We start from the raw sequence: 27,862 nt of genomic DNA on the forward strand, positions 1-27,862 counted from the left end.
ATTTACCTCTTCCAAGGTGAGGCCACATATTAGGGCCACTCAGGCTTGGTGTTTTGCAGTGGAGGTCATCCAAGGGAAACAGAGGAGCCAGTAAATCGAGCAGAGGCAGGAGGTCTCGTCAATAAGGAGTATCAGTCAGGAAGTTGTCTACAGTGTTTTCAGGAATGATGGAAATTTTTTCGGTAGATGCAGAGAATAGTCTCCATGGGTCTTGGTTGATCATGGCTAGTAAAACCTCTGTGCCATAGTTTTTGTCGGGCCAGGACCCTGGAACTGGATTAATTTGTTAGCAAGATGTTGAAAAAATGAGTTTATAATCCACTGCATCTTATTCAGCGTACTAAAGAAAGACTCCCTTAAAAGAACAGTGATGCTCGGCCTCCGTCTCCTCAACAAACACATCAGATGCAACTCATTCAAAATGACGACCGTAAAACACATCTGTCAATTACTACACTAAGGGCCTGGGACCTGTATCATAGATGTAAAAGATGCCTATTGAGATGTCTATAATGCCCACCACTTCTGACCTTACCTAGGATTTTGGCTTGGGAGGGAGGGGTTATACAGGCTTAAAGCAGTTCCATCCAACCTCAACATTGCCCCAAGAGTGTTGAACTTATCAGGGTGGAGATCAAACTCTTGTGATTACAGGGCATGCAGATAATAGCCTACCCAAATGATTGGCTGGTGTGGGCAGATAAAAGTTATGTCACAAACACACTACTCAGGTCGCAGGTTCTGCAGGAACTGGGTTTCCTGACCAACTTTGCAAAGTCAAGACTAATACCGAGAAGGGTATTTTAGTGGTTTGGTCTCCAATAGAATTTGGTGACAGCTACTCCAAGCCTTATAAAAGCATCTTAGCTATGAATTCTAAGCAGAGTCCGATCCATAGTTTCGAGCTGCTTTACTTCCAGGCGGCAACTGGAAAAGATTTTACTGGGTGTAGAGAAGGGCGGCTTGGAAGGGAATTCGGGACCTTCTAGCAAAACTTCCCGGTCAGTGTAAGAGGATTTTCAAGTCTTGGATAATGCCAAATTCATTAGCCAGTTCTGTTCCATTGGCCCCTTTTCCAGTTTCCATGATCATTCATATCGACACTTCCAGGTTGGAATTAGGAAGTCATACGGAAGAGACCTTTGTGTTCAGGAAATGGGGCCTTAAGTTCGCAGTATTTCAAATGTGTTTGAACAGATGGCGGTATTTCTGACAATGAAGAGAATTGGTCCAAGATGGAAATCCCATATGAAGGTCTTCATAGACAATCGGGTGGCAGTCTGTTGCCTCAGGAAAGGGGAATCATTGTTTGAGACTCCTTAATGCAGTGACCCTTCCTATTTTAAAGTTTCTTCAGGAGAGGAATGTATTCCTCTCACTATTCTATCTGTCTGGTCCACTCAATGTAGTGATGGACAGCATATCCAGGTTTACAGTACATCCATAATAATCCTCCCTTCAAGAGATTATTCCTAACAAATCTACTGTTTTAGGTTTGGCAATTATTTAATATTGGAGATGTTAGGTATTGGTTTGGTTGATCTCTCTTAGTCCTCACTTTTCTCCTGCAGACAAGCTGTTGGAATGTGGCTGTGTAGCATGAATTGGTTGGTATCAGATTTGATTAAAGGTAAGATTTTTTAACAGTTTTTATTAAGCATTCAGCTTATGTTTAACCTAGTTTATCTTGCTTGAAAAACAAACCACTGTTCTTCCAAAGAAATTTGATAATTACATCACAGATCTTAGGTATTTTCATTGATCAATTATGCACACATGCTTATGATAAAGAAAAAATAAAAGCTTGTAAACGGTGTCAGGTTGGAGAAGGCACCATGTACTCTCTCTTTTCATCACCTGCTCTTTTCTGTGTGAATAAAGGGTTGTACATACTCCATAACAAATTTTATTTCTTAGAATGTAGCCTACCTTTTATTTCCTAGAATGAATAGCACATGAATCCCAAGTATGTATTAAAAGAAGTACCTTGGTAGTTTTAGTTTAAAGATTTTGTAATATTTTTTTTTTTATATTTTCAAGTATAGTACTATAAAACATTAAATGTGTATTGAAAGTGGAAGCATAGATTATGAAAAGTTTGTGTCACCAGCACTGATTTTGTGACTTACTGAGGACAAAAGACAGTGCCTTCTCTGGCACTTGATTAGGATTTGGTAATTCCTCCTAAAGGTTGTCTCACAACGCATAAGAGGTTGGACCATCAATATAAAATTCCATACTCTAAATAGTTATTTCAATAGAAGTTGTTCCTTCACTTGCCAAGGTGGTAGTGAAAAAATAAAAAGGGATACAATGCATGCTCTTCTGGGATCAATATTGCTTTTTTGCCACTCTAAAGCTTCTCATCATTAGAAATTAGAGGCTTCAGATACTTCTCTTTCCTTACTACTTCCAATCTTTCATGTATGGTTCTTGGTAGTTTTGATGACCCCATGACTACAAGCTTTTGATTCTCAAATCATATCTAGGAGGGTTAGCATTACCTTGGGTAGCTATCATATTGTTTGTGTAAGGATATTTTAGTGTAGGCTAATATGACGGAAGCAATTTTTTCTCTTTCCCTGAATAATCTGAAGGTCAAGAATTAATATTCTTAACTAATTAATTTAACGAATGAAAATGACTCTAATTCTACACAAATTTTTTTCAATATTTAGAGAAAAACTGTATAACTAACTGAATCTTGTTCGATATTCTCTAAGGAAGTGTTTGGATCTTTCAAAACCTCACCATATTTTACAAATATATTGTATGTAGTTAACATGCAATATTCTCATAATGGTTCTGTACTTTTCAGTATGTTTTAAGTTTCGACCTTACATCTGGCTGTTCGACTATGGTATTCACCATTTTTATGTGTTCCTATGCAAAATGCTAAGCCATCGTCCTTTAAATGGGGAGATGTTTTCTGTGCGAGCTGTATGGCTATTGAAATCGTTTAATGAGGTAGTTAAATGACAGGTGGTGAGCACAGGTGAGTAGCTCTGCCCCACTACGTATCAGAAGAGCTTCAATTTATTTTTGGCTGTAAGCTAGTAAAGATATACTGCTTACGCTCCGAATTAACTTTTCCTTTTCTTTTTCTGACAGGAAGTGAATACTGGCTGTTTGTTTCAATTGTAATGGTTGTGAAGTTAGAGATACGTACTTGGGAAAAGGGTGGATGTTACAACTGGTTTATGAGTAAACTTACTGTAGATCCATAATATCTCTTCATCTTTTAGTGGGAGGGGGGGGGGTCATGATTTTTCACAATCATTACAGTTTGCTGAGTGCAGTTCGTGGTCAACTGTGCAGTGGCAAGTGTACACCCTGAGGGGGAAGGAGAGAGGTAAGCCTTAGTTGATTTGTCTTGGCAACACCCAAGACGACACCAGAGAAGTCTTTCACTTCTTCCATCTCCTCGGTCAGTGGGTGTTTCTGCTGCCTCTGCCTTGTACATAATTGGGGAGTATATGTCAGGAGCAAGGAGCTTTCAGATCTGTATTAGCATGCTTTTCAGGTTCTGATGGTAATTGGGGTTCCCCATACCCCATCTGAGGTTTAAGGCTCCCTACCTGTCTCATTGCAGACCAGTGATGAGGAGTGTGACTTGAGAAAGATTTGGGCTTTCTTAAGTCTTTCAGGTAGACCCTGCATAACTTTGTTGAGGGAGCTGGTAGTTAAGGTGAACCCCCCCCCCCCAGTATCCCTAGTGCCAGTCTCCCCCGTGGTTAAAGGGTTGGTGGTAATCATAGTGTCAGTGACCCCTGTGGTACCTCCCTAACCCCAAAAAGGACTCGTAAGGCTCATAAGAGTGACACCTGTGCCAGCGGGAAAAGTCCTCTCACCAGGAGGTCTAGAGCCTCGGGGCCAAAAGTATGTGTTGTCCCAGTGCTCAGAGTTACCCCGGTCATGTCTGTTTTAGCCTGTCACCCTAACCCTTGTGCCTGGGGGACCGAAACCCATAACCCGAGCTCCCTATGTCCCTGACCCTGCTTGTTGCTGTGTCGCAGGCCCATGTGAGTGTGCCTTACATCTCTCACATGACAGTGTTCCCTAATGTTGTAGTTACTCTTGGGGGAGCATATCGTCAGTGGTCGTTCAGACCTCGATTTCTCTGCTTACCAAGCCTGGGGCGAGAGTCGGTTAGAGGAAGTAGTCTCTCCTCTTCTTCATTCTCCAACTCCAATTCTGACTCTTCTTCTAAGATGAAGAAGATAGGAATAGGTCAAAGAAGGCCAGTCATAGTCATAAGGAAAGGGGTCTTCCAACACTGCCTGTCTTTTGGAGGAGGGGTTGGTTGTGGACAGCACCCGTTGGAGCTGGAGTGGGGCTGGTACACAGAGGTATGGATCTCCTTGGGTATTGCAGTAGCCAGGCAGTACAGGAGTGTATGGCCCTCTGCACGATCTGTTTCCTGATTGATGGAGGAGTTTGGGCACCCTCCATCTGGATTATTGGCCATTAGTTGAAACCCTTCCCCCCCTCTAGGGATTTTTTGCAGACCATATTTTTTCTATATTATAGTCTGTAAATTCAGATTCCGGTTGGCTGCACTCTGCATTTTGGTGAATTTTACTGCAACAGCCTAAATTTAAAAAAATATGCAAGACATATTGGATAAAAAATATGTATGCTCCTACACAAAAGCAAACCATCGTCCTGTACATAGGAGAATGATAACAACAAAGCTGGAGTAAGGCAGTTAAAAATAATCTGCCGGTAGCAGGGAAGCAACAGCTCCCTGACTGGTTTACTGACAAACCACTTGGGTATCAGTCGTCAGTGAGGGCGGACGCTCTCTTTGACTGGGATATTGGCCGATTTTACTAATGCAATTCTTTTTTCTTTTTCAAGTGTGTTTGCGATTTCAAGTGTGACTGCTTTTGTGTTTGGGGATACCTGCAGAGATGCGGAAGTGCTCGGGGGTGCTGCTTAAGACCTGCGGTAGTTTTATGAGTGAAAGGGAAACATCTTAATCGGTTTGTGCTTGGCCTGCAGAGGACACTCCTGCAGCCAGGCCTCTCCCTTTAATGAGTGTAGGGAATGGTCATCCTTCCAGTGGGAGAAGTGTGGCAGGTGGAGGTCATCCTCAAAGTTGACGAAGGCCCAACTTCTTTCACCCCTGGTACTCTGCCATCAGACTCTTTTCCTTTGGTTTCCTCTAAGGGCCAATTGAGTAAGACTGGTGACCCTTGAACCTTATAACAAGCCCTGGAGCAAGGGGTCCTTCCATGTTCCCTAGTGAAAAGCTATGGCTTCCTTCGTTTCAGTACAGTAGACTGATGCATTACTTTTGCTGTGGCCCTTCTTGGGTAGTCTAGGTTGCAGCAGCCTCTGTCTTCTAGACACTTGCTTCGGAGGATGTCAGCCTTTCGGTGTCTCCAATTAAGTTTCTAGTCATCCCTTAGCCACCTTTGGAGTATTCAGATGGAGACTAGTCTCCCAGGTGTTTTTCCCGAGGAAAATGACCTTCACCCGCCCAGAGGACTGCTAACCAAGTACCTGACCATTGCCCTCACAGGAGGTCTTCTTTTGAGCACTCGGTCTCTTCGAAGTGTACTCGCAGGGTTGTTGTACAACCTCTGCCAGATCCACCCGCTTTGGAGGGGAATTGTTGACAAGCCTCTTGCTGGTGAACCTAGTCTTCTCCACCTTCAGCAGGATCCCCCAGAGACGACTTGCCTTGAAAGTCCCTGCTCCTATCCGAGTAGTTTGTTGGTGAGCCAGCAGAGGGCTATTGCTTCTGCACTACTGACTGGTTGTTGACACCTCTTTATAATTTTCAACTGCTGTATTCCAACTTCGCTGTTATCATTCTCCTGTGTAAAGGAGGACTTAGGTTTGTATAATATGGAAAAATACAAATTACTTTAAAAAATTTTCAAAATTTTTATATCACACATAAGAAATAGACCAATATATAAAAATGATAAAGAACTACTGAATCAAATTAAAATGTTTATTTCATTGAAAAAAATAGTAGTGTACAGGTAGGCCTTTACTAATCCGGCAACTTTGGGACCGGGAGGGTGCCAGATTATCCATTTTTCCGGATTATCCATATATTATAGGTAGCCATCAACTTACGATTGATATAGGGACTGATGCGTGCCGTAAGTCGAGAAATTGAAGTATCCGTAGATTTATTATGATGCATCATTATTTGGCAATCGTCTAAGTCATATTTTATCAATATTTTCTTACTGTATATCATTATTCCATTTGATTGTTTAAAATATCATATGCTCTATTAAGGAATTTTCGTATTCAATTTTTTCAATTTCAAAAGAATTTTAAACATCAAGAATTACTTAATATTTTGTTTACCTTTAGTTATGATCAACTGATCGGAAATCTTGCTACCGTATCGAAAGATTGCGCACATAAGAGTGGTGTATTTTATATGTAATTTCTTAATTTATTCAAAATATCTTCATGATGAATATTACATCAGCACCAATATGTTACAGGATATCACAATTTTCATATAGTTCGTTTGTAGCGATTATTATTAGTTATCATCCGAAAACCTTCTCACTCTTTCTGTGTGAGACTGTGGGTGAGACAATGTGTGTGCGGGCTCGTACAGGTAGTTCATTGTTAAAGCTTCAAACAGTTTTTTACTTCCTTTTCATTATTAAGCCTTCATATTTCATTATGCATTATTGTAGTTTATTAAAGCTTGTTTATATTCTTTTCTTCTATTTCTTATGCATTTCAATAATCAGCTATTACTTTTGGTAGGCATCAGCTGCTCTCAATGTCACACTACCGTACTGCGTTGACGTGCACATACAGTACGAATAACACGGAGTTGTTTATATAATCTGAACTTATCCAAAATCTCTTCATAATGAATATTACATCAGCACCATTATGCAATAGTCACAGTATCCATACAGTTCATTTATAATAGATTGATTTATGAAATTTTTGGCCCGAAGCCAAACGCCTGAGTCGCAAGGCCATTCAGCGCAACTATAGTATTTAGTATACAGAAGTTAATTTCCAACATACCTTGTGTACCCTTGTACAGTCTTTTGCTGAGACCAATCCTATATTGAAAGAATAGAATTCCTTCAATACTCTGATTGGAAATCAGTTAATACTTCAGTTAATACTTACCCCACAATATTAAATAATTAGAAGGGTCAGTGGCAGTGTACACTTTTTCTAGCCCTAGAGGTTAGAACTCTTCTCTTTTGAGTTGCCCTGGTAAAGGAAACTCTGTCTTTAATATTGGGGGAAGGTCACAGCAATTGGCTGGGAGGGATACACAAGTATGTGTCTTTCCCTATTTCTCTTTAGCTTACTATTCTAAGCTATAATGATAAAAATATGAATATTTGCATATCTGTTTATCATGCGAGATAAACAATCGCATACTCATTTTATTTCCTTTCTTTACAGGAGGAACCCCAGGTGAAATGTGATGCGATCTTCTGCAACCATAGGAGTAGGAACTTCTACGGTCACAAAGTGTGCAGGTCCCATGCCCCCTGCACCATCATTACCGAATCCCTGCAATATTGGGACCCCCAAGTCTGCAATATCTGCCGGACCTTGGTGACCGAAGGTTTCGACGACCCCAAGTCAACGGAGTTGAGGGATGCGGCACATGAAAAGCTGCGCAAGTGGGTAAGAGGGTTCCAGAAGAACTCTCCGGGACCATACCTACCTAACCATAGGATGCGTAGCTTGCTGTTCCCGAAAGCGGGTAGCGAGGCTGTGCCCCAAGCACGACTCGGACCTCCCTGCGTCCAGATTGCCATCGAGGCGGATGTCAGGGAGGCATTGCAAAGTATGGACATCCACCAGGAGGTAAGGATGTCGGAAGTGTCTAGGGACACTGAAAAGGATTTATTGAAGGATCATCCCATGGAGGAGTCTACTCTACCTCTGGAAGATAATGATGATGTCGAGTCGGAGTTCCTTCCGTCTGTGCTGGCACCGGAGCCGTTACCCTCGACGTCTTCACCTTCTACCCCTCCATTGGACAACATGAGCCAGGCACTGGTCCATTTTACGGATTTAATGGAAAATATTCGCATACGAGGCAAAGCAAGGGAAGCGAAGTTCGAGAGAGAGCTCCGTGAGGCTCCACTTATCGCCTCCCGAGGGTCATACAAGCGACCCAGAGGTCAAGACCTCCCGACCTGCTCCAAAACCAATCCCTGGAGGTATGCGGAGTTTATGCCGATTTCGAACGGCAAACTCTACATCTCAGAGAAGATGGGAGCTGTTCCCTTAGACGACATCCAGTTTTGTCCAAGCTTTAACGCTTACCTTGATTGCTTCATTCGACTGAAGCATGAACCAATGCCAAAAGAGGAGATGGAACCGAAGGAGGTCATGGTTTTCGACCACGATAAGGCACAGGCTCTCTTGTCAAGAAGCCTGAGAAAGGCGGGCTATTTGGTGTCGAAAGTGTCTGCCTTGAGCAAGAAACACCCTACCTTTCTTGCTCCTGCTTCAATAGCCTTCCCCTTTACGTTGAAGGCATTTAAATCTGTTGCCAAGGCAGTGGAGGCAGGCAAACCATGCCCTGCACTAGAGGAGTGCAGGCCTCTGTCGTTAGCCTTGCCCATGCAGGAGAAGGAATGGAAGGAAGTCCACCTAACCTTCTCAGTAGGGAAACTGGACGTGGACATCGCTGGACGAAAGTTTAGCGAGAATCTCTCCAAGCTTTCTGACTTAAACTTGTTCAAGGAACAAGAGACTAAGGAGAGACTTGCGGTCTCTTTATCCCTACAAAACTGCATAGAAATGTGTGCAGAAATGTGTGCAGGTCAACGAAGTACCCCAGACATGCTCATGGTCCTGGCCAAAATGCATATGGCCACCCTAGTAAAGGACCTGTATGCCTTCATGAAGGCTAGGAGAGCCTGTAGAGAGTTCGTGTTCGCTGCTGCAACAGTGAAACATGAACCCAGGAAGCTGATATCTTCTAACATCTGGGGTAAAGACCTCTTCCCGAACGAAGTAGTCAGAGAGGTAGTCGAGAAAGCCATCACAGAGAATAGGAACCTTCTCCAGAAGTGGGGCATCTCTTCAAAGAGGAAGTCTTGCCCAGATGTGGTTCCCCAACCTAAAAGGAAGACGAAGAAGTCTAGACTTCCCCTCGGCCTGCTCAATAACATCCCACAGTTACTATGACCGCGGTGCCCCAAACACAGACCACCTTCCAAGTGGTGCTTCAACAGCTGGTTGCCCAGTTACCAGCATTCAACCTCGGGTTTGAGAGGCAAACCACTACCTCTCGGTTGAAAGGTAAAGGATCCAGACGGGGCTCCCCTAGACATCCCTCAAGAGATAAGGGAGGATGCGATCGAGGAGGTAAACCCTCCGATCAATCGAAGCAAGGAGACGCTTCCAGTAGGAGGAAGGCTCCAACAATTTCAGGATCGTTGGACCTTCGATCCTTGGGCCCACGGCCTAATCAAGATTGGACTAGGATGAAAACGGAACAAGTCTCCACTATCATTTCCTCAATTCTTCCAACACTCCAACCCCGCATTGGAAGACTATACCCTATAGCTCTTGAGCATACAGTTTATAAGGAAAGCAAGGTCCATCAAATTCCAGGGAAGGCTGTTTTGTGTTCCCAAGAAGGACTCAGAAAAACTTGTCGCCACTCAAGTTCATAAAAAACAGCAAGTTCAGGATGTTAATTCTTCAACACATGAGGACCCTGTTACAAAAAGGGGCGTTTACAGTCTCGATAGACCTGACAGATGCCTATTGGCACCTTCTAGTCAGGTGCTCCCTCTCCTCCTACCTAGGATTCAAGTTACAGAAGATAAAGTATGTTCTAAGAGCCATACCCTTCGTACCAAACATAGTCCCAAGTATCTTCATGAAACTCGCAGACGCAGTTGTGCAACAACTACGCCTAGAAGGTGTTCAGATAGCAGCGTACCTGGACGACTGGCTGGTGCGGGCAGCATCCGAAACGGCTTGTCTGCAAGCATCCAAAGAAGTGATCCAGTTCCTGGAACATCTGGGATGCAAAATCAACTAAAAGAAGACTCGACTCTCTCCAGCTCAAGGTTTTCAATGGTTGGAAAGCCATTGGAACCTGAGGTCACATCATCTCTCCATTCCCGCAGGGAAGAGGAGGGAGATCGCAGGGTCTGTCAAGAGACTACTGTAATCCGACAGGATTTCAAGACGCCAACAGGAAAGAGTACTGGGCTCTCTCCAGTTCACAGCAGTAACAGACCCAGTGCTAAGAGCACAGCTGAAAGGTGCGTCAGGAGTCTGGAGAAGATATGCATCAAACGCTCGAAGAGATCTAAAATGACCGATACCGGCCTTACTACGATCACTTCTCAAACCATGGTCGAAGGCCAAGAGCCTAATGAGGACCGTGCCCTTGCAAGCACCTCTGCATGGATGCCACGACGGAAGAATGGGGAGTTCACTCCCATCAAAGGAAAGTCCAAGGGACTTGGTCATCTCTGTTCAAAGCCTTTCTCATCAACATTTTGGAAGCCATGGCAGTCCTCTTGATGTTGGGAAAACTCCAGTCCACATCAGGCTGATCTTGGACAGCAAAGTGATAGTGAGATGTCTAAACCGACAAGGCTCGAGATCGTCCCATATCATCTATGTGATATTAGCCATCCTTTGTCTAGAGAGATGGCACCTATCAGCAGTTCACTTACAAAGGTTCCGCCATGTGACAGCGGATGCTCTATTCAGGCTCAAGCCGATAGAGTCAGAATGGTCCCCAGATGCAGACTCATTCTCTTCCATCTTGGAACAAGTCCCGGAACTGCAGATCGACCTATTCGCGACGAGCGACATCAAGAAACTACCTCGATATGTAGCCCCATACGAGGACCCTCTAGAGGAGATAACAGATGCCATGTTCCTAGTTTGGAATGAATGGACCCGGAATTTCCTGTTCCTTCCATCCAATCTCCTGCTGAAGGTCCTCAACAAGCTGAGATCCTTCCAAGGAACGGCAGCTCTAGTGGCCCCCAAGTGGCCCAAGAGCAACTGGTTCCCTCTAGTGATGGAACTGAGGCTGAGGCTGGTCGTTGTACCGAACCCAGCACTATCTCAACGGGTTCAGAAGTCGACTGTCTTCGCTTCATCACAGAGAACCCAAAACCTTCATTTCATGATTTTCTCGCCCTAGTGGTTAAGAAAAGATTTGGGATCTCAAAAAACAGTATAGACTTCTTAGAAGAATACAAGTCTAAGTCAACTAGAAGACAATATGAATCGTCTTGGAAGAAGTGGGTTGCTTTTGTTAAAGCAAAAGGACCGAAAGAAATTTCAATAGACTTCTGTCTGTCCTTCTTTATCCACCTTCATAAACAAGGTCTGGCAGCCAACACGATAACTACGTGCAAGTCAGCCCTGACTAGACCTCTTCTATACGCCTTTGAAGTGGATCTGACGAACAAAATCTTTAACAAGATCCCGAAGGCATGCGCTAGACTTAGGCCTGCAGCTCCTCTGATGCCCATTTCATGGTCTTTGGACAAGGTCCTACATTATGCTTCATCTGTGAACAATGAAGATTGTTCTCTCAAGGATCTAACTCAGAAGGTTATTTTCCTGTTCGCTATAGCCTCAAGGGCTAGAGTTAGTGAAATAGTGGCCCTATCAAGAAATGAGGGCCACATTCAGTTCACAGAAGTGGGAGAACTGAATCTTTCCTGATCCAGCCTTTCTCGCCAAGAACGAACTACCTACTAAGAGATGGGGTCCCTGGAGAATCTGCCCTCTGAAGGAAGATGTCTCTCTGTGTCCAGTAGAGTGTCTAAAGGTCTATCTTCGTAGAACTTCAGACTTCAGGGGAGGACAGCTCTTCAAAGGAGAAACTTCAGGATCAAACTTATCCCTAAAACAACTGAGGGCGAAGCTCACCTATTTCATTTACAGAGTGGATCCTGACAGTACACCCCCAGGTCATGATCCGAGAAAAATTGCTTCATCACTGAAATTTTTCAGTATATGGACTTTGAGCGTCTTCGCTCATATACTGGATGGAAATCATCCAGAGTGCTCTACAAACACTACGCAAAGGAAGTCCACGAACTGAAGCATTATGTGGTGGCGGCAGGTAGTGTATTAAAACCTGTCGTCTAGTGCTGCGATGAACAGTTAATTGATTGGGACTATCAATTAGGGTGAAAAGGTGTTGACACTTCCAGTGCGATACCTTTTAAATGAGTGTCACCATGGTGACACTAAGACTGTTCAAAATCTCAGGTGTGGAATTATACAGATAATACTTGTGCCGTGTGTACATAGTACACAGTGTTGATAGTATACAGCATTTACAGAAATCATTTTAGGAAAATTTATCAAAAATGTTCAAATTTAGAGTGGCACTCGTCATTTTTTCCCTTTCAAGGAGAAAAATATTTTCTGTATACGTTGTCGTATAATTCCCTTAACACGTTACATTCGTTACACTTGTTATCCCAGTTGGTCATTTATTCTAAATAAAACCATTAGAGTGTAATTGCGTCTTATTTCGCCCTGCAATTAGCACATTAAATATGCCAGAGTTCTGTTACTTATTTATTTAAGTAAACCTCATATTATTGTACGCGTACAAACAATGGATGTAGTTGACACTCAGTTGTTCCGACAACATATACATATCGTGAGACCTTTTGTATATCTAGTGGAAACTTATGTTTGTTCATACAATGTATGCAAACCTTGAGACCCCTTTTCTACTGTCTAGTATGACTCTTCCCTGCAGGGGGCAGGAAGCACTAACATTGTCTGTGATTAGTGGTAATGACGGATAACGGTAACGTCATTTGTCTCAATGGTCCGGATAACCATAGAAAATTTGTCCCAAGGTTAAGGCACCTATGAAAATCCACAGATACAGTACTTTCTAGTAATTCTCAGGTAAACTTCCATCAGGACAACATGACTTGAGCCCCAAAAACGGATTTTGAGCGAAGCGAAAAATCTATTTTTGGGTGAGATAGCCATGTCGTCCTGATGGATCCCCCTCCTTTTCTGTAGAAAAGGCCTTGACAGGATCCCTCCCAAAATTACTATATCTGTAGCACCATGCTCAATGCTACAAGGAATGAGTGCCATCTTGGATACAGCGCTATCTAGATACTCGATAGTAATACGTGAGGAAGGTAACCTTGATAACGGCTCCCCTTCTATTTTTGCCACTTCCCCCTCGAAACGAAAACTCTATTCGGGGTGAAGATTGCTATGTGTCGTATCAAGATATACGTCCCCTGATATTATGCGATATCCTTAAGAGAAATTTTAACGATATTCGCGCCAGGAGTTAGAATTCTGGAGACCTAAAGGTTAATTCTCTGGGAATATCACTGTAGCCAAATATCCCTTAGAAAGCTATCTATAGGAACCTTCCATCAGGATGACATGGCTATCTCACCCAAAAATAGATTTTTCGCTTCGCTCAAAATCCGTTTAGTATAGAATATAAGTATATAAATAAAAGTGAAACATAATTAAATTAAACCTATACAACAGGTTAAAATTTAAAATCGCAATAAAACCATAGATCTATAGCTCGTAAAAAACATCAATTTCTTTTAAAAACTGTACAACCTGCTCCACTGGAGCACTCTCACCTAAAAAACCCCAAGGGACATATTGATTAAACGATTTTTCCTACGTTGACATCTAAAAACAGTACAGGACACTAAAATATGTTCAACGGTTATATCTACTTGGCAAGCAGAGCAATGAGGAGCCTGCCTATCCGCCCCACCTGTCATCAGATATCTGAGTATAATGTGTGTGCCCTATCCGTAAACGTGTTAAAACAGTACTAGATCTTCTGTCCACCTGTAATTGCGACCATGGTTGGTCGGAAGGCCTAATTAACTTTAATTTAAAATTTTTATTTAAATTAGACTAGTGGGCCTGCCACTGGTCTCTACAATAAAACCTAATACTACTTTTAAAATTGGAAACTGGGACACCCATGCTAGAAATGTGATTAAGCCTAGTTGCAGCCTTAGCTGCAACGTCGGGTCGCTTATTTCTTACAATTCCAACATGGGACGGAACCCAGCAAAATTTAATCGTAAAATGCTTTCTATTTACTAAAATATAAAACTAATCCTGTAACTCTTGCACAAAATGATGACAAGAGACTAATCTTCTTAATGGTAATAAAACACTCAATGAGTTGGTAAAAATAGTAAAAATTGTATTAGAAAAATTATTAGAAAAAATTAATTTCAAAGCAGTCAAAACTGCCAACAGTTCTGCCGTAAAAATAAAGGAACTTGACGGAAGCCTTTTTTTAATTATATTTTCAGTTGTCACTACAGAGCAACCCACACCATCAGAACTCTTGGAACAATCTGTATAAATGTGAGAAGTATCATCATGCTCAGAAGCATGAGATAGGAAACTAGCCCTTAACTGTTCATCTGAGCTGTTCCTTTTACTATCCATAACCAGACAAATCTCCATCTTAGGCCAATTCCAAGGAGGATATTTTGAAGGGGTAATTTCTGCCACTGCAGGGGCAAGTAATCCCACCTCAATAGCCGAGGCTTCTAGTCTTACTTCTAGTGGTTTGGGCAACCTAGTCCTAGTTGGTACTCTATTAACGGGTTGCTTTACAAACTTAAAATTTGGGTTGAGTTTCGAGGTAAGAACACGAGAAATATATGCTCAAACCCAACTCTTCCCGACGAATAAAAAGGGGAGGAATCCTGAATCCACGTATAAACTATCTACAGGTGATGTCCTATATGCACCTGTGCAAATTCTCAAAGCCATGTTATGAACCACCAAGTGTTTCTAAAGTTGTTTTGCATGCAGATCCATATATCTGACAACCATAATCTATTTTACTTAGGCACAATGCCTGGTATATCCTCAACAGACATGTCCTGTCAGCTCTCCAGTTGAAAGCAGACACAACTTTAAGGATGTTAAGTCTAAGTTTCACGTTATATATCACCTCATTAATATGTTGAAAGTTAATTTCTTATCAAATAAAACACCAAGGTACTTTATGCTATCTTCGTATGGTAAAATGGAATAATTAAAATACAACGTAGGAATCTCTTCCGTTCTTCTCAGCCGACAAAACGTATGGCTTTGGTTTTTTCTGGAGAAAATCTGAACCCTCTAGCATTGGCCCAAGATGTAGCAGCATTAATAGCAGTCTGGATTTTATGACATGCTTCAACAGCTGATGATTTACTACACACTACTGCATAGTCATCAGCAAATGTCTGACCATGCACCCCAACAAGAACTTGTTCAAGTAGACCGTTAATAGCTACATTGAAAAGAGTTGGACTAAGAACGCTTCCCTGAAGCAAGCCTTCTTCTTGAGGGTAAGCTGATAAAATAAGCGAGCCAACTCTCATTTTTAAGTACCTATTTGACAAAAAATCTTTAATACAATAAAACATATTACCCACAATACCCCAATCAACGAGTTGCTTAAGGATACCCCCCTTGCCAGGTAGTATCGTAGGCCTTTTCTAGGTCAAGGAACAGTGCAATGGTCTGGTTTTGCATGGCAAAGGCATTCTGGACTTTTCGAGTGAGGAACATCAAAGGGTCATTGGTATTTCTATTTTTCCTAAAACCAAACTGTTTGATAAAAGATTCTTCGATTCCAAATACCACACTAGTTGAGTATTGACCATTCTCTCATAAATCTTGCTAACACAACTAGTAAGAGCAATTGGCCTATAATTTTTTGGGAGGTTTGAATCCTTTAATGGTTTTATAATAGGAACTATTATAGATATTTTCCAAGACATTGGGGAAGTTCCTGAAGTCCAAAAACTATTTAAAATATCTAAAAGAAATTGTTTTGTACTTTTTGGTAGATCAAAAATCATGGAATATAAAATATCATCTTCCCCAGGAGATGTTTGGGAAGACAATAAAATTGCATTATCCAATTCTTCCATGGTAAAAGGAAGATTGTAAGATTCTAAATTTTTACTAACAGGAGGAACAACCATGGTACTGTTCCTAATATCCCTGAATGCTGCAGGGTTGCGTAGGGAACTATATATATTTGAAATATGCCTAACAACCGCTTCAGCTACTTCTCCAGGGTCAGATATAAAGAGACTATCAATTTTCAATATAGGCAAGGGAGATGGACAAAATTTCTCTTGCAACTTTTGGATTCTATTCCAGACTAATGAGAGAGGGGAATATTTCAATTCACTTATGTATTTAATAAATGATTGTCTCCTTGCCTGCTTAAAAGTCTTCTTTTGATTAGCAAGAGCTCTTCTGTATGTTATTGGCTAAACAAGGGTATCTACGATATCTCTTGTGGCAAGTTCTTGTTATCTTTCGCATCAAAGCACAGGCATCATTCCACCAGGGAATTACAGGATGTCGAGGTTTACCTGATGTTCGAGGTATGGAGAGCATGGCCCCACACAACAATATGCTCAATAAATACTCATATGCTTGTATTGAATTCTGGAATTCATTTCTCTTATGACAAATTTCAGTGGATTTATTAAATAATATCCTGTCGGCGTCCCCACCTTCCATTTGAGTAAACATGGAGATGGTATATTTTTTTACATATGTCAAGTAAATGGGCCAATGATCACTGCCATAATCATTCTGGTCTACTGCCCATTGGTAATCTAACCTTAAAGATGAAGAGCAATTAGTGAGGTCTATGGCTGAATCAGAACTGTGGTAAACATTATGTCTTTTAGGGAGCCATCATTCATTAAAGTGATGTCATTCATGTCAAGCAGTTGTTCTATTATCAAACCCCATCAATCACAACATTGTTCTCCCCATAGGGCGTGCTTGGCATTAAAATTACCCATCAATATGAAGGGTTGAGGAAGTTGGTTTATTAAGAACTGCAAGTCATTTAATAATAGCTGACGAGGATTACAATGTGTATCCTGAAGTCTATTTTCTAATGTTGGATCAAGGTAAAGTGAACAAATAGTGATCCATTTGTCAGTAAAGATTTGAATTGCACAAGCTTGCAACACAGAATTCAGGTGGACAACTCTGTGATTAAGAGACTTGCGAATTATTATGCCTGTGCCTCCCTGAGCATGAGCACCAATTAGGGGTGGAGACCTATGAAATGAAAAATTATTACCTAAATTAGAAGTAAGATCTCCCAAATATAGTCTCCTGTATACAGATTGCAAATATATCATATTCTTTAAACAGAACCCAAACTTGCTTTCTATTTGAATTGCATGAGATATTATTTGGGTTTTTTAAACTTATTTTTTTTCTAATTTGGGAATCTGAGACCTAGAGAGAGAGATGGCTTGCCAGCCACACTTTCAGTTTTTATTGATCTAGATAGTCCAAATGATTTTTTAGATGCTCTGGCAGAACCAATAAAGAGGTATCAAGGAATGCGATCTCCTTCTGGCTTCCTGAGATGATCTGTACAGTGCATCCCTCGACTGCTGAGAGAGTTTAGGAACCAGAACTAAGCCTTCAGGAGAAATCTTTCAGTCAGCCAGGTATTGAAGGCTGGAGTTTGGAAGTGCCAAACCACCTTCACAGCCTTTTATCTATAGAATCATACCCACAAGTGCCATTACACCTTTGTGCTTGATACTGTCGTGGCTGCTTAAGTAGTTGTGACACTAATTTAGCTCCCACATGGGATAGAGTGTATCTTGTCTATGGCAACGTGTAGATGTAAGTCTGGAATGGATGGCAGAATGACTAGCTTCTAATTTTTCCTCTTTCTTGAGGACAAAGCTTTGTCAAAACGTTACATGCTGGATTTGACTCGGCTGATAAGTTACACTTTGGAGCTCTATTCTATAATTCTAAAGAATTATCTCACCCATGCTACATAACTAGGGGATGGAGGTTGGAATTTATTCCAACCCATTGATCATCATACAGGTACAGTATATCATTCTGGACTTATTTCATCTTGGGGAGAGAGTTTTCTTCAGGTGACCAAGTATAATTCATCTTTCAGAGGACACGTTCTACCAATCTTTTCATTACTTATGAAAGACAGAGAGGAGGTTGCTGGAGTCATTCCCTTTGTTCCCATATAGGACCAGAAAGACTGGCATTTTCAGGGAAGAAAAGAACCATCCAGTTCAGTTCTAGGGTGACTTCTGGCCCACCAAGTAACGAGTCTTCCTATTTAAAGGACAATGGTTTTCATTTCACATACTATAGGAACAAATAAAAAATTTTAAAAAGTAATTTGCATTTTTCTTAACTATGTAATGGAAGATGAAATATCATTGGAAGGAGAAAGGATTAATGAGGTTGAATCATGCAAGTATTTAGGAACTATGATCTCCAATATTAAAGACTGAAAAGAGCAAATCAGACAATGGCTAGGTTAAGTAAAATTTGGAAATCAAATCGCCTGAAATTACATATAAAAATCAGACTGTATATCAGTTTAGTGAGATCAGTGTCACTCTATGGACATGAGTCATGGTATGACAATGAAACAGTCTCCAATAGATTTAGTAGATTTGAGAACAAAGCCATCAGAAGGATATTGGGAGTTAAATGGCAGGACAGGGTTAGAAATTAAACTATAAGAGAGATTACTCAAGTGCCATATGTGGATGAGATCATGACGAAGGGGTGGATGAAGATGGTTTGGGCATGCTCTTCGCACTCCCCAAGAGAGATTAGTTCACCAAACGTTCATCTGGGCTCCACAAGGTACTAGACAAGTTGGAAGACCCAGGCCTTCATGGCTGAGTACTATGAAGTACGAAGTAGGAGATGATGAATGGAGAAGTATTGAATTAAAAGCTTAAGATAGAGATGACTGGTGAAATCTAACCGAGGCCCTTTATTATGTCAATAGGCTTAGGAGGAGATGAAGATACAAACCTGAGTTCTTCAAGTTGAATTTCCCTCCTTAACCACCCCTCTCAGTCCTGAGCCAAAAGATCAAAGTGAGGCTCTTCTGACAGGTGGTTGGGTAGGGATATTTGCCCAAACTCACCACCTGTAGCTTAACTGCCAGTTAAACAATATCAGCGGCCGTCCAACTCGCACCGAAGACATCTTATTTAAAGGACTTATGCTTGTATGGCTGGGAAAAATACAAATTACTTTTAAAATTTGAGAATTAAGAAAAAAATGCATTAAAATCTTGTTGAACTTACAACTGTATTACCTTTAATATACCTTTGTCATAATCAGTATCTGTATTGATTTTTATCCAATTATAGCTGTTGTGTTGCATATTCATTAAACTGTATCAATATATTATATACTGTAGAACTACAGGTAATTATTTTTCAACAGACATACTTTGAAACCATCATTTTATTTTGGTAAAGTTGGACTTAATTACTATTATACTCAAACCATCTGGATTATTCTTATTTGTGAATGGGTACCAGATGGTCATTGCATGGTATTACTCGAGGATAATACCTTGTATAGTGACTTAATTATTTTACCATAAGAATGTTCTAGTCAACTGGAAACAGGAGATAAGTAAAATATTTAGTGTTGTATTCTTTAGATGGATGCAATAGCAGACTAATAATGTTGTTATGGTACGTACCTTATTCAAGTCATTGTCTTTTACAGCAATGTGTGATGTATCCTCTGTCAATAACATTCCAATTATAGCACTGAACCCAAAAGTAACTGCTATTAATTCATGTATTGAAGTTGACTTGACTGGCCAAGTTGTGTCTGATTCTATTGGCACTCGGATGTATTCAGGTGAGCAACCTTTGTAGTTTACCTAAATTGTAATCTGTAATATTTCAAGAAGCCTTGAATAAAAAAAAATATTGTTTATAACGCTGCTTTTATCATATACTGGAACCACAATTCCAGCTGTTGTGGATATAAACATTAGTACCATGAATTTGCATAGAATTATAGTAAGTTTTTTAAATACATTATTAGTATACTGTACTGTAGTCTGCCCATTATTAGATTCGATAAAAAAAATATTTGCTTTCAGGCCTTTATTTTATTTCCACTAACGCAGTTGCATTAAGTTCTACCTTTTACTTTTTCCTCCATTCTCTACGGTCTCCTCTACTTGGCTGTCCAAATTCTTTAACTTAACATTACTCTAATTTTTATTTATGATTTAAGAACATCTTTCAGACAAATCTATGTATGTATATCTATAAATATAAGAAAAATAAACATAAATAAATATATGCATGTATGTGTATATATATATATATATATATATATATATATATATATATATATATATATATATATATATGTATATAAATATATATATGTATATAAATATATATACTGTATGTATATAAATATATATACTGTATGTATATAAATATATATATGTATATAAATATATATATGTATATAAATATATATATGTATATAAATATATATATGTATATAAATATATATATGTATATAAATATATATATGTATATAAATATATATATGTATATAAATATATAAATATATATAAATATATAAATATATATATGTATATAAATATATATATGTATATAAATATATATATGTATATAAATATATATATGTATATAAATATATATATGTATATAAATATATATATGTATATAAATATATATATGTATATATATATATATATATATATATATATATATATATATATATATATATGTATATATATGTATATATATATATATATATATATATATATATATATATATATATATATATATATATATACAGTAGGGTCCCGAATTATACGTGTTCAAATTATACGATTCCCCTTTTATGCGATCGCTATTTTTCAAAAATAAATTTTCTGTATCTGCGAAGCTGTTCAAAGTCTGCTAGTCAAGAACTACAAAACGTTTCAAATATGTTGTCTTTTTAAGTCTATTGGTAGCCCTAAATACGGTGATTTATAATAAATGTGACAAAACAATATTAACATTACATCTTATTAACATAATTTCATAATAAAAAGCCTATTTAAGGATAAAATTCCACATCAACAATGAAATCAACTGATAACTGTGCGAGTCCAGCTGACAAAATGTAAACAGAATTGTGGTTATGTTCTCGGCAATCTTTAATCTTTCTCCAACCTTTCGATAATTTTAATGGTAGTGTTAATGATGGTATATTAAAGCATTAATTTTGTTTAGTAGAGTACTGTATATATAAAAGCTTTATTTTTCCCTTCGGGCGTTCAAGGTTTTCACGAGTAGACTGGGTTCGTTTATTGGCAGTGAATAGCCCAAACTTCGGTAACGAGTCTGCAATATTTTGTCATATTTTAAACAGTAAACATTTGATTTGCAAAGATTGGTTTTGTAGAGTACACGGTATAATTATAAAAATCTCTCTCTCTCTCTCTCTCTCTCTCTCTCTCTCTCTCTCTCTCTCGAGAGAGAGAGAGAGAGAGAGAGAGAGAGAGAGAGAGAGAGAGAGAGAGAGAGAGAAAGAGAGAGAGAGAGAGAGAGAGATATATTTGATGCCAAAAATCCCTCCCCTCTCTCTCTCTCTCTCTCTCTCTCTCTCTCTCTCTCTCTCTCTCTCTCTCGAGAGAGAGAGAGAGAGAGAGAGAGAGAGAGAGAGAGAGAGAGAGATATTTGATGCCAAAAATCCCCCCCCCTCTCTCTCTCTCTCTCTCTGTAAGAAATAAAACCTTAGTTCACATATGGCAACCTGAGTTTAAGAATGAAATTAACATGACTATTGTTAGTTGTGGCGATCAATTCCTCGCTTCAGGAGGTACACGAAACAAAAACACGGCATTCTATTACAACAGCTGATTTCTCTCTCTCTCTCTCTCTCTCTCTCTCCTCTCTCTCTCTCTCTCTCTCTCTCTCTCTCTCTCTCTCTCTCTCTCTCGTGTTATACAATACTCACAAATAGATGAAGAAACCAAAATCGGGTTTCTTAAAGTGTCAATTAAATACGAAACAAAAAAATTATACCGTGTATACATCCATTTCAATCATAGCTTAAAATACGGTATCCGATTTCGTCAGCAAACCACAATTTTTTAGGAAACATCATTTTATTCTAGAAAATTGCTACTCATTAAATAGTTAATTGCGCTTTAAGAAAACATGTGCATTTGTTTTTTAATTTCGGGAGTGTTTTAAAAATCGAGTATTGCTGACTTCTTTTTGTTTTACTTCTGGCTGTGATCAGATCAGCTGATGTCTAGTTGCCGCTCTTGGGAGCGTACGAATACAGTAACAAAGTATTGTTTATACCATTTTTTAACTTATTCAAACCATCTATACAGTTAGTTAATATTACATAAGCACCAATGTGTTTTAATCTATCATATTTTTTGTTTAGTACTATTAAAAAAAACACACACACACTCACTCTCTCTCTCTCTCTCTCTCTCTCTCTCTCTCTCTCTCTCTCTAGGCTACCTTTCGCTACCTCTCATTTTTTACCTCTATCTCTCTAACAAATGAAATCTTTGTGGCTTCACAAAGTATTAATTATATTAAAATTCCATCATGATTCAATTTTCCTTACTTTCTCCAAACTTGCACCATCTCTGTCACATTGAACGTTATAGCGGTAACTTATTGTTCGATGACTTTAAAACCCGGCCTAGTACTTTCTTCTTCTTTTACTTTTTTTCTGATGGTTCCATAATTGAGGTGGGTACAAGTTAACTTATAACTGAAGTTAGGAAAAGTATTTTGGATATGAAATGGACAATTATCTTTCGTAACAGTTTAGAATTATCGTAAATTATCATTCTGTCATTAGCGGCAGTTTGTTATTGTTGATTTCACGCAAAAATAAAAAATAAAATTTTCTTGCTTTGCTACGTATGTAGGAATTTATATAGATACGGTAAATAATATTTATAATAACATATTCACTAAAAGCTTTTAATATCATTATTTATCACTTTGATCATGAGTGTTTAATGCCTTCGTTTGTTTATTATGATCGAAGATGGAGCATACAGTAAACGAATGGAAGGTTTCCGTTTCACGCGGCGTCATAAAGAAAAACATTATATAAATGGCATTCATTTAATTTATTTGGAAGTTCTCAGAAAAATTAAGTAGAACATTGGTAACAACAAAATCAACATATAATCAAAACTTGGTAAGATTGCTGTCGATGCAAAAACTAACCTATACACAGATGTGTAAATGCGTCTGTCTCTTCATTATGATCACAGATAAACGTAAACAAAACATTGGTTGTCGTTTTTTATTGTGCTTTTTGGCGTGTTTAGGAAACGCATGATATAAAAGCGCCTTTATTTGATAATTCTGAATTTTCACTGATTCAACAAAAGCTAGTCTATAGAGTGATGGTTTTCTATTCACCAGTTGTTTTATATAATAGATATGACAAACATTAAAATTTGTCTGTATTTTAGGTCGTGTTATAACGGGAAATATACGGTGTTTACACCCATCCTGGTTGTATTTTAACCTTTTTCAAGTTATTAGAACTTCAAAGTATATTAAATGTTTGATTTATCCACAAGAACAATTTCATATTATAAAAAATATAGTATAGTACATCGAAAGTATTGGAAATGGGAAGTAAACACGTTTGAATAGGCAAGTTGCTGGTTGCCATGGCTCCAATGGAATTATTTCTGTTTGTTGTGTGTTTCGAAATATACGATTTTCCATTTATACGAGGTCATTGATCGACCAAATTCTCGCATAATTCGGGATCCTACTGTACAGTATATATATATATATATATATATATATATATGTATATATATATATATATATATATATATATATATATATATATATATATGTTTGTGTGTGTGTATGTGTGTATACATATGTGTATATATATATGTATTTATATATGTGTGTGTGTATATATATATATGTGTATATATATATATATATATATATATATATATATATATATATATATATATTGTTCCAGATAAGGTGATGTTTCTGGAAGAATCTCCTGAACTGTGGTGGTCATTTTTACTACTTCCAACCAAAGCCGTTGGAAATGACGTTCTGTGTCCAAGGACTGAAGAACCCACAATACTTGAACAAGGCTAACCGTCCCCCTACCGGAGCACTTAATTATTTTGTGTTGAGGACATGAACTTCTACCTCCACTGCCGTTTCAAAGTCTACGACCCCTGGACTTGCCTCCACTGTCAAGACGGCCTCGGAGACAACCTTTACTCATACACAGGGTGGAAGGCCGGGTACTGTAACACCACTTGTTAGGGAACAGTGTAGACAGTGAGGGATAGCGGCATAAGAAAGAACAAACGACTTACAATGATAAGTCAGTTTGCGAGACCTCTTGGTTGTGACCTTTCCAGGGGTGAACTACCTCTTCAATGAGATCCCCCATTTCAGGAAAAGGTTCTGAGCTCTCCGACAGCCTTATCCGTAACTTCCTTCACAACTTTCCAAAGAAATAGGTCTATAGGTCTTTTCCCCAGATGCTAGAGGTGAGAAACGTTTCAGCTTGTGGCGGATGATAGCTGTATCATGTACATGCTCACTACAGGCTCGACAGACCTCAAAAGAAGCATAAAGGTCTTTCATAAAGGTGGCAACATGAGTTTTCACCAGCAAGGAAAGACTGAGGCATCTACAAAATGCCCGATCATCATCTCCATAAAGCACTACAGAGACATCGACACTGACAACCATTATCTGGTCTACGACTCAGACTTAAGAAGGTGTTCAGGAATCCTGGGCAGCTTCTTAAGAAATTGGTGGCCGGCTGCATCCATATCCAGTTTACTCTCAGCAAAAGTAAACTGGATATAGGTCTAGTGGACAGAATCGTGTGGTAAGAGAGGTGAGACTGGTGTGCACTCTTCCAAAGCTGGGAGAGGCTTACCTTCACAAATGGCTATCTCCACTGCCACGTAGCTCTTCGAAACAAAGGGGAAGACCACTTTGTCCGGAGCCACGAAGGAGGCCAAGCTCTTACCAAAGGCGAAAATCTGTATATTGATACCCACTGCCGCCGTCATTGCCGCTTGTAATAAGCAAGTGCAAGACCTTATACCTAGTCGAGTCCTCTTGCTTCTCCAAGGCCTGGATCTCTTCACACGAGGCCTTGAACACCATCACCTGGTATTACGAATTCACCTCCATCAAGGCTTTCGTGTTAGCCATAAGTACCAGATGCATTGTAGTACATAAGGTACTCGGGAACTGAGGGGCTCCATGAGCCTAGCAGAAGATGTTGGGAGGAGAAAAGGGCAAGAACAGCCTCCGTCACGGAAGAAGCAATCATAACCGTAGATCGGGAGACCTATGTCATAGTGGAATCGAAATTGGTAGACACCACTGAATCCTTGATGAGATCAGACGACCTCATCTTCTTACCCAGGTGCGAAGGTACCGCAGGAAGAACATGCAGTCGTCATTGGAGGTATCCTCCGAGACCCATCCGGAGTGAAATAAATCCTTACAAACACTGCAATCTTGATGGTCCCAGTACAAGACTGGGCCTTTCATCCTCCAACACTTCGCATGTGTGCGGCAAATATCGAGACCACAAGGATGCCTCACAGCCCTGACACAAATCTGCACTCAACAGTGTATCTCCGTATAGGGCCTGCCTGTAAGGAGAAAAGGGTTTAAATGAGTACTACATCCTCTAACAGACACCAAAACCTGAATTAAATGGGTTATTAACACTCCATGTTAACAATTGAGGTAATAGTAATCCCCAAATTGTGTGTAAATGCAATTGGTGAGGAAAGAGGAGATAAAGTACGAAATGTCCATTCCCCTATAAAGAACGTGAGATTGGAAAAATTAGCCCCCTAAAGGTCCGTTGCTACAGGCCCAAAAAGGGAAAAAGGGGGGGGGGGATGCTCATGGAAAGAACTGTTGCTCCTATATCTCCGCAGAGAAAATGCCAATTAGAAGGCAACGGTACAGGTAAACTTAATAATTAAGCAATCGACGCATCAATTAATGAGCAAGAGTCTAAAGCAACCCACGGGTTATAAAAAAAAGTTGGTAACCTCAATAGAAAAGACCCGGGAGGGGGAACTAGCCTATAGAGTTACCAACCATCTATCCAATCCACACCCTCAAATGGAAATGGACAAATTGGTATAAAACCAATAACCATATGTAGTGGTTATTCAATGCAGGGGCCTAGATAACCTTTTGTAGAAGGAATTCCCAGGGCCAACCTACATAAAGAAGGCTCAAACTTTGAAGGAGTAAGGCTTTTATGTTAATCTGTTGTAGAATTCACCTACAGTCAGTAGAGAACTCGTGTTAGTTATGTAAGACGGTCTCAGATAAAAAAGGGCAGAAAGGCATGTGCCCTAAAGGTACCAGCGTTGCCGTTAGTACCGCCAACGTCAGGGGGTAACGGCATTGCTGCCAACATCTTATGTGCCCGAAGGCACTGGTACGGATATCCACACCCATAGACTAGGACTAACCCTGCCGCCAGTAACGACAATGCCGTCAATGGCAATAGTGCACAAGGGCGGCGGAGATAATGGTCAAGGTTTTCCGCAGAAAACACCTGGCCTAAAGTGAGGGCAGTGTCGCCGGTGGCGGCACAGCCGTAAGCAGAGACGTATCGCCAGAACGGGTACTATAGAACAGATTTTGACGGAAAAATCTATTTTTGGGTGTCGAAAGGTGGCGACATAGCCGTTATTCTGGCGCTGCCATAGGCATGTACACCAGATGTACCAGCGTTGCTGGAAGCACCGGCAGCGCTAGGGGGTAAAAGCATTGCCGCCAGCCCCCTATGTGACTTAAGGCGCTGGCACAGTCAACCCCTCCTACAGACTAGTACTAGCCCCGCCGCCAGTAATGGCAACGCTGCTAGGGGCAAAGGTGCCGAGGGTGGCAGAGACAAATGGCAATGGTTCCTGCAGAAAACATCGTGCCGTAGCTGAAGGCAGCGCCGCCAGTGGAAGCACTTCCGCAAGCAGCGATGCATTGCCGGTACAGGTACAATAGTGTAGTGTGCCAAAAGGTGGCGGCAAACCCACAGGTACCGGCACTGTCGTCAGTCTGATAGTTCACCCCTCGGGGAAGCACGCCAACGGCCATGGAATGTCAGATCCCAGAGGGAACCAACCCCCAAGATCAGACAAAAGCAAAAACACAGGAGCATAATGATAAAATTCATGCAATGTCCGTCCCAGAAAGGCTAGGAAAAAGAGAGGTGATGACATGGAGAAGCTATACCCATGCACCAAAGTAAACGCCACGCCGTCAGAGACGCGGCTGCCGTCTGATCGAGAAGTCTCAGAGGCTAGGAGATAACGGCAGTAGATGTAAGTCGGCGCACTGATATGATGATGAGATCACCATTCGCAAAGGGGAGCTCCAATGGACTGCGGAGTCCTAGCACTAGAGATCACGAGCGAATGCAGAATGGCTAAGCCCAATAGGTCGGTTCCACAGGTCAGTCGAGAAATCTAAGAGGCTGTGATGGAACGGCAAAACAGGTAAGTCGGAACACCGACAAGGAGAGATCACTCTTCGCAAAGGGGAACTCCAAAAAACTGCACAGTCCTAGCATGAGAGATCAAGAACGTATATAGCATGGCAGCCCATCGGATTCGCCGACGAGGTCTAATCCAATTGCCACCAAGGGCTAGGCTAATCCTAAAAGGCCAATGCCGCAGGTCGATGAAATCCCAGAGGCTAGGATAGAACGGCAGCACAGGAAAGTCGGCGCACCGTCAAGAGTAGCTCACCCTTCGTAAAGGGGAGCTCTAAAGGACTGCACAGCCCTAGCATGGGAGATCGTGAATGAATGCAGCATGGCGTATCAACGGATTCGCCACTGAGGGCTAGGCTTAGCCTAATAGGTCGAAAAAAACCGGAGGGTCGAAGGCACCCGACATAAGGGGCTCAGTAAACTAGTATAACCGAGGGAAAAAAACCCTTAAAAGTGTAAAAAGACCGCTGCCAAC

General features: G+C 40.3%; 1 protein-coding gene across 1 annotated transcript in view; it reads left to right on the top strand.

The window, feature by feature from the left end:
- Positions 1-27,862, top strand: part of LOC137644463 (4-hydroxybutyrate coenzyme A transferase) — a 321,602-nt gene that overhangs the window by 224,032 nt on the left and 69,708 nt on the right. Inside the window, 1 exon segment of the mRNA XM_068377442.1 lies at positions 19,555-19,692. Coding sequence (XP_068233543.1) covers positions 19,555-19,692 — 138 coding nt within the window.

Source organism: Palaemon carinicauda, chromosome 1 (genome assembly GCF_036898095.1).
Source record: "Palaemon carinicauda isolate YSFRI2023 chromosome 1, ASM3689809v2, whole genome shotgun sequence".
NCBI classification, from domain to species: Eukaryota; Metazoa; Arthropoda; class Malacostraca; order Decapoda; family Palaemonidae; genus Palaemon; species Palaemon carinicauda.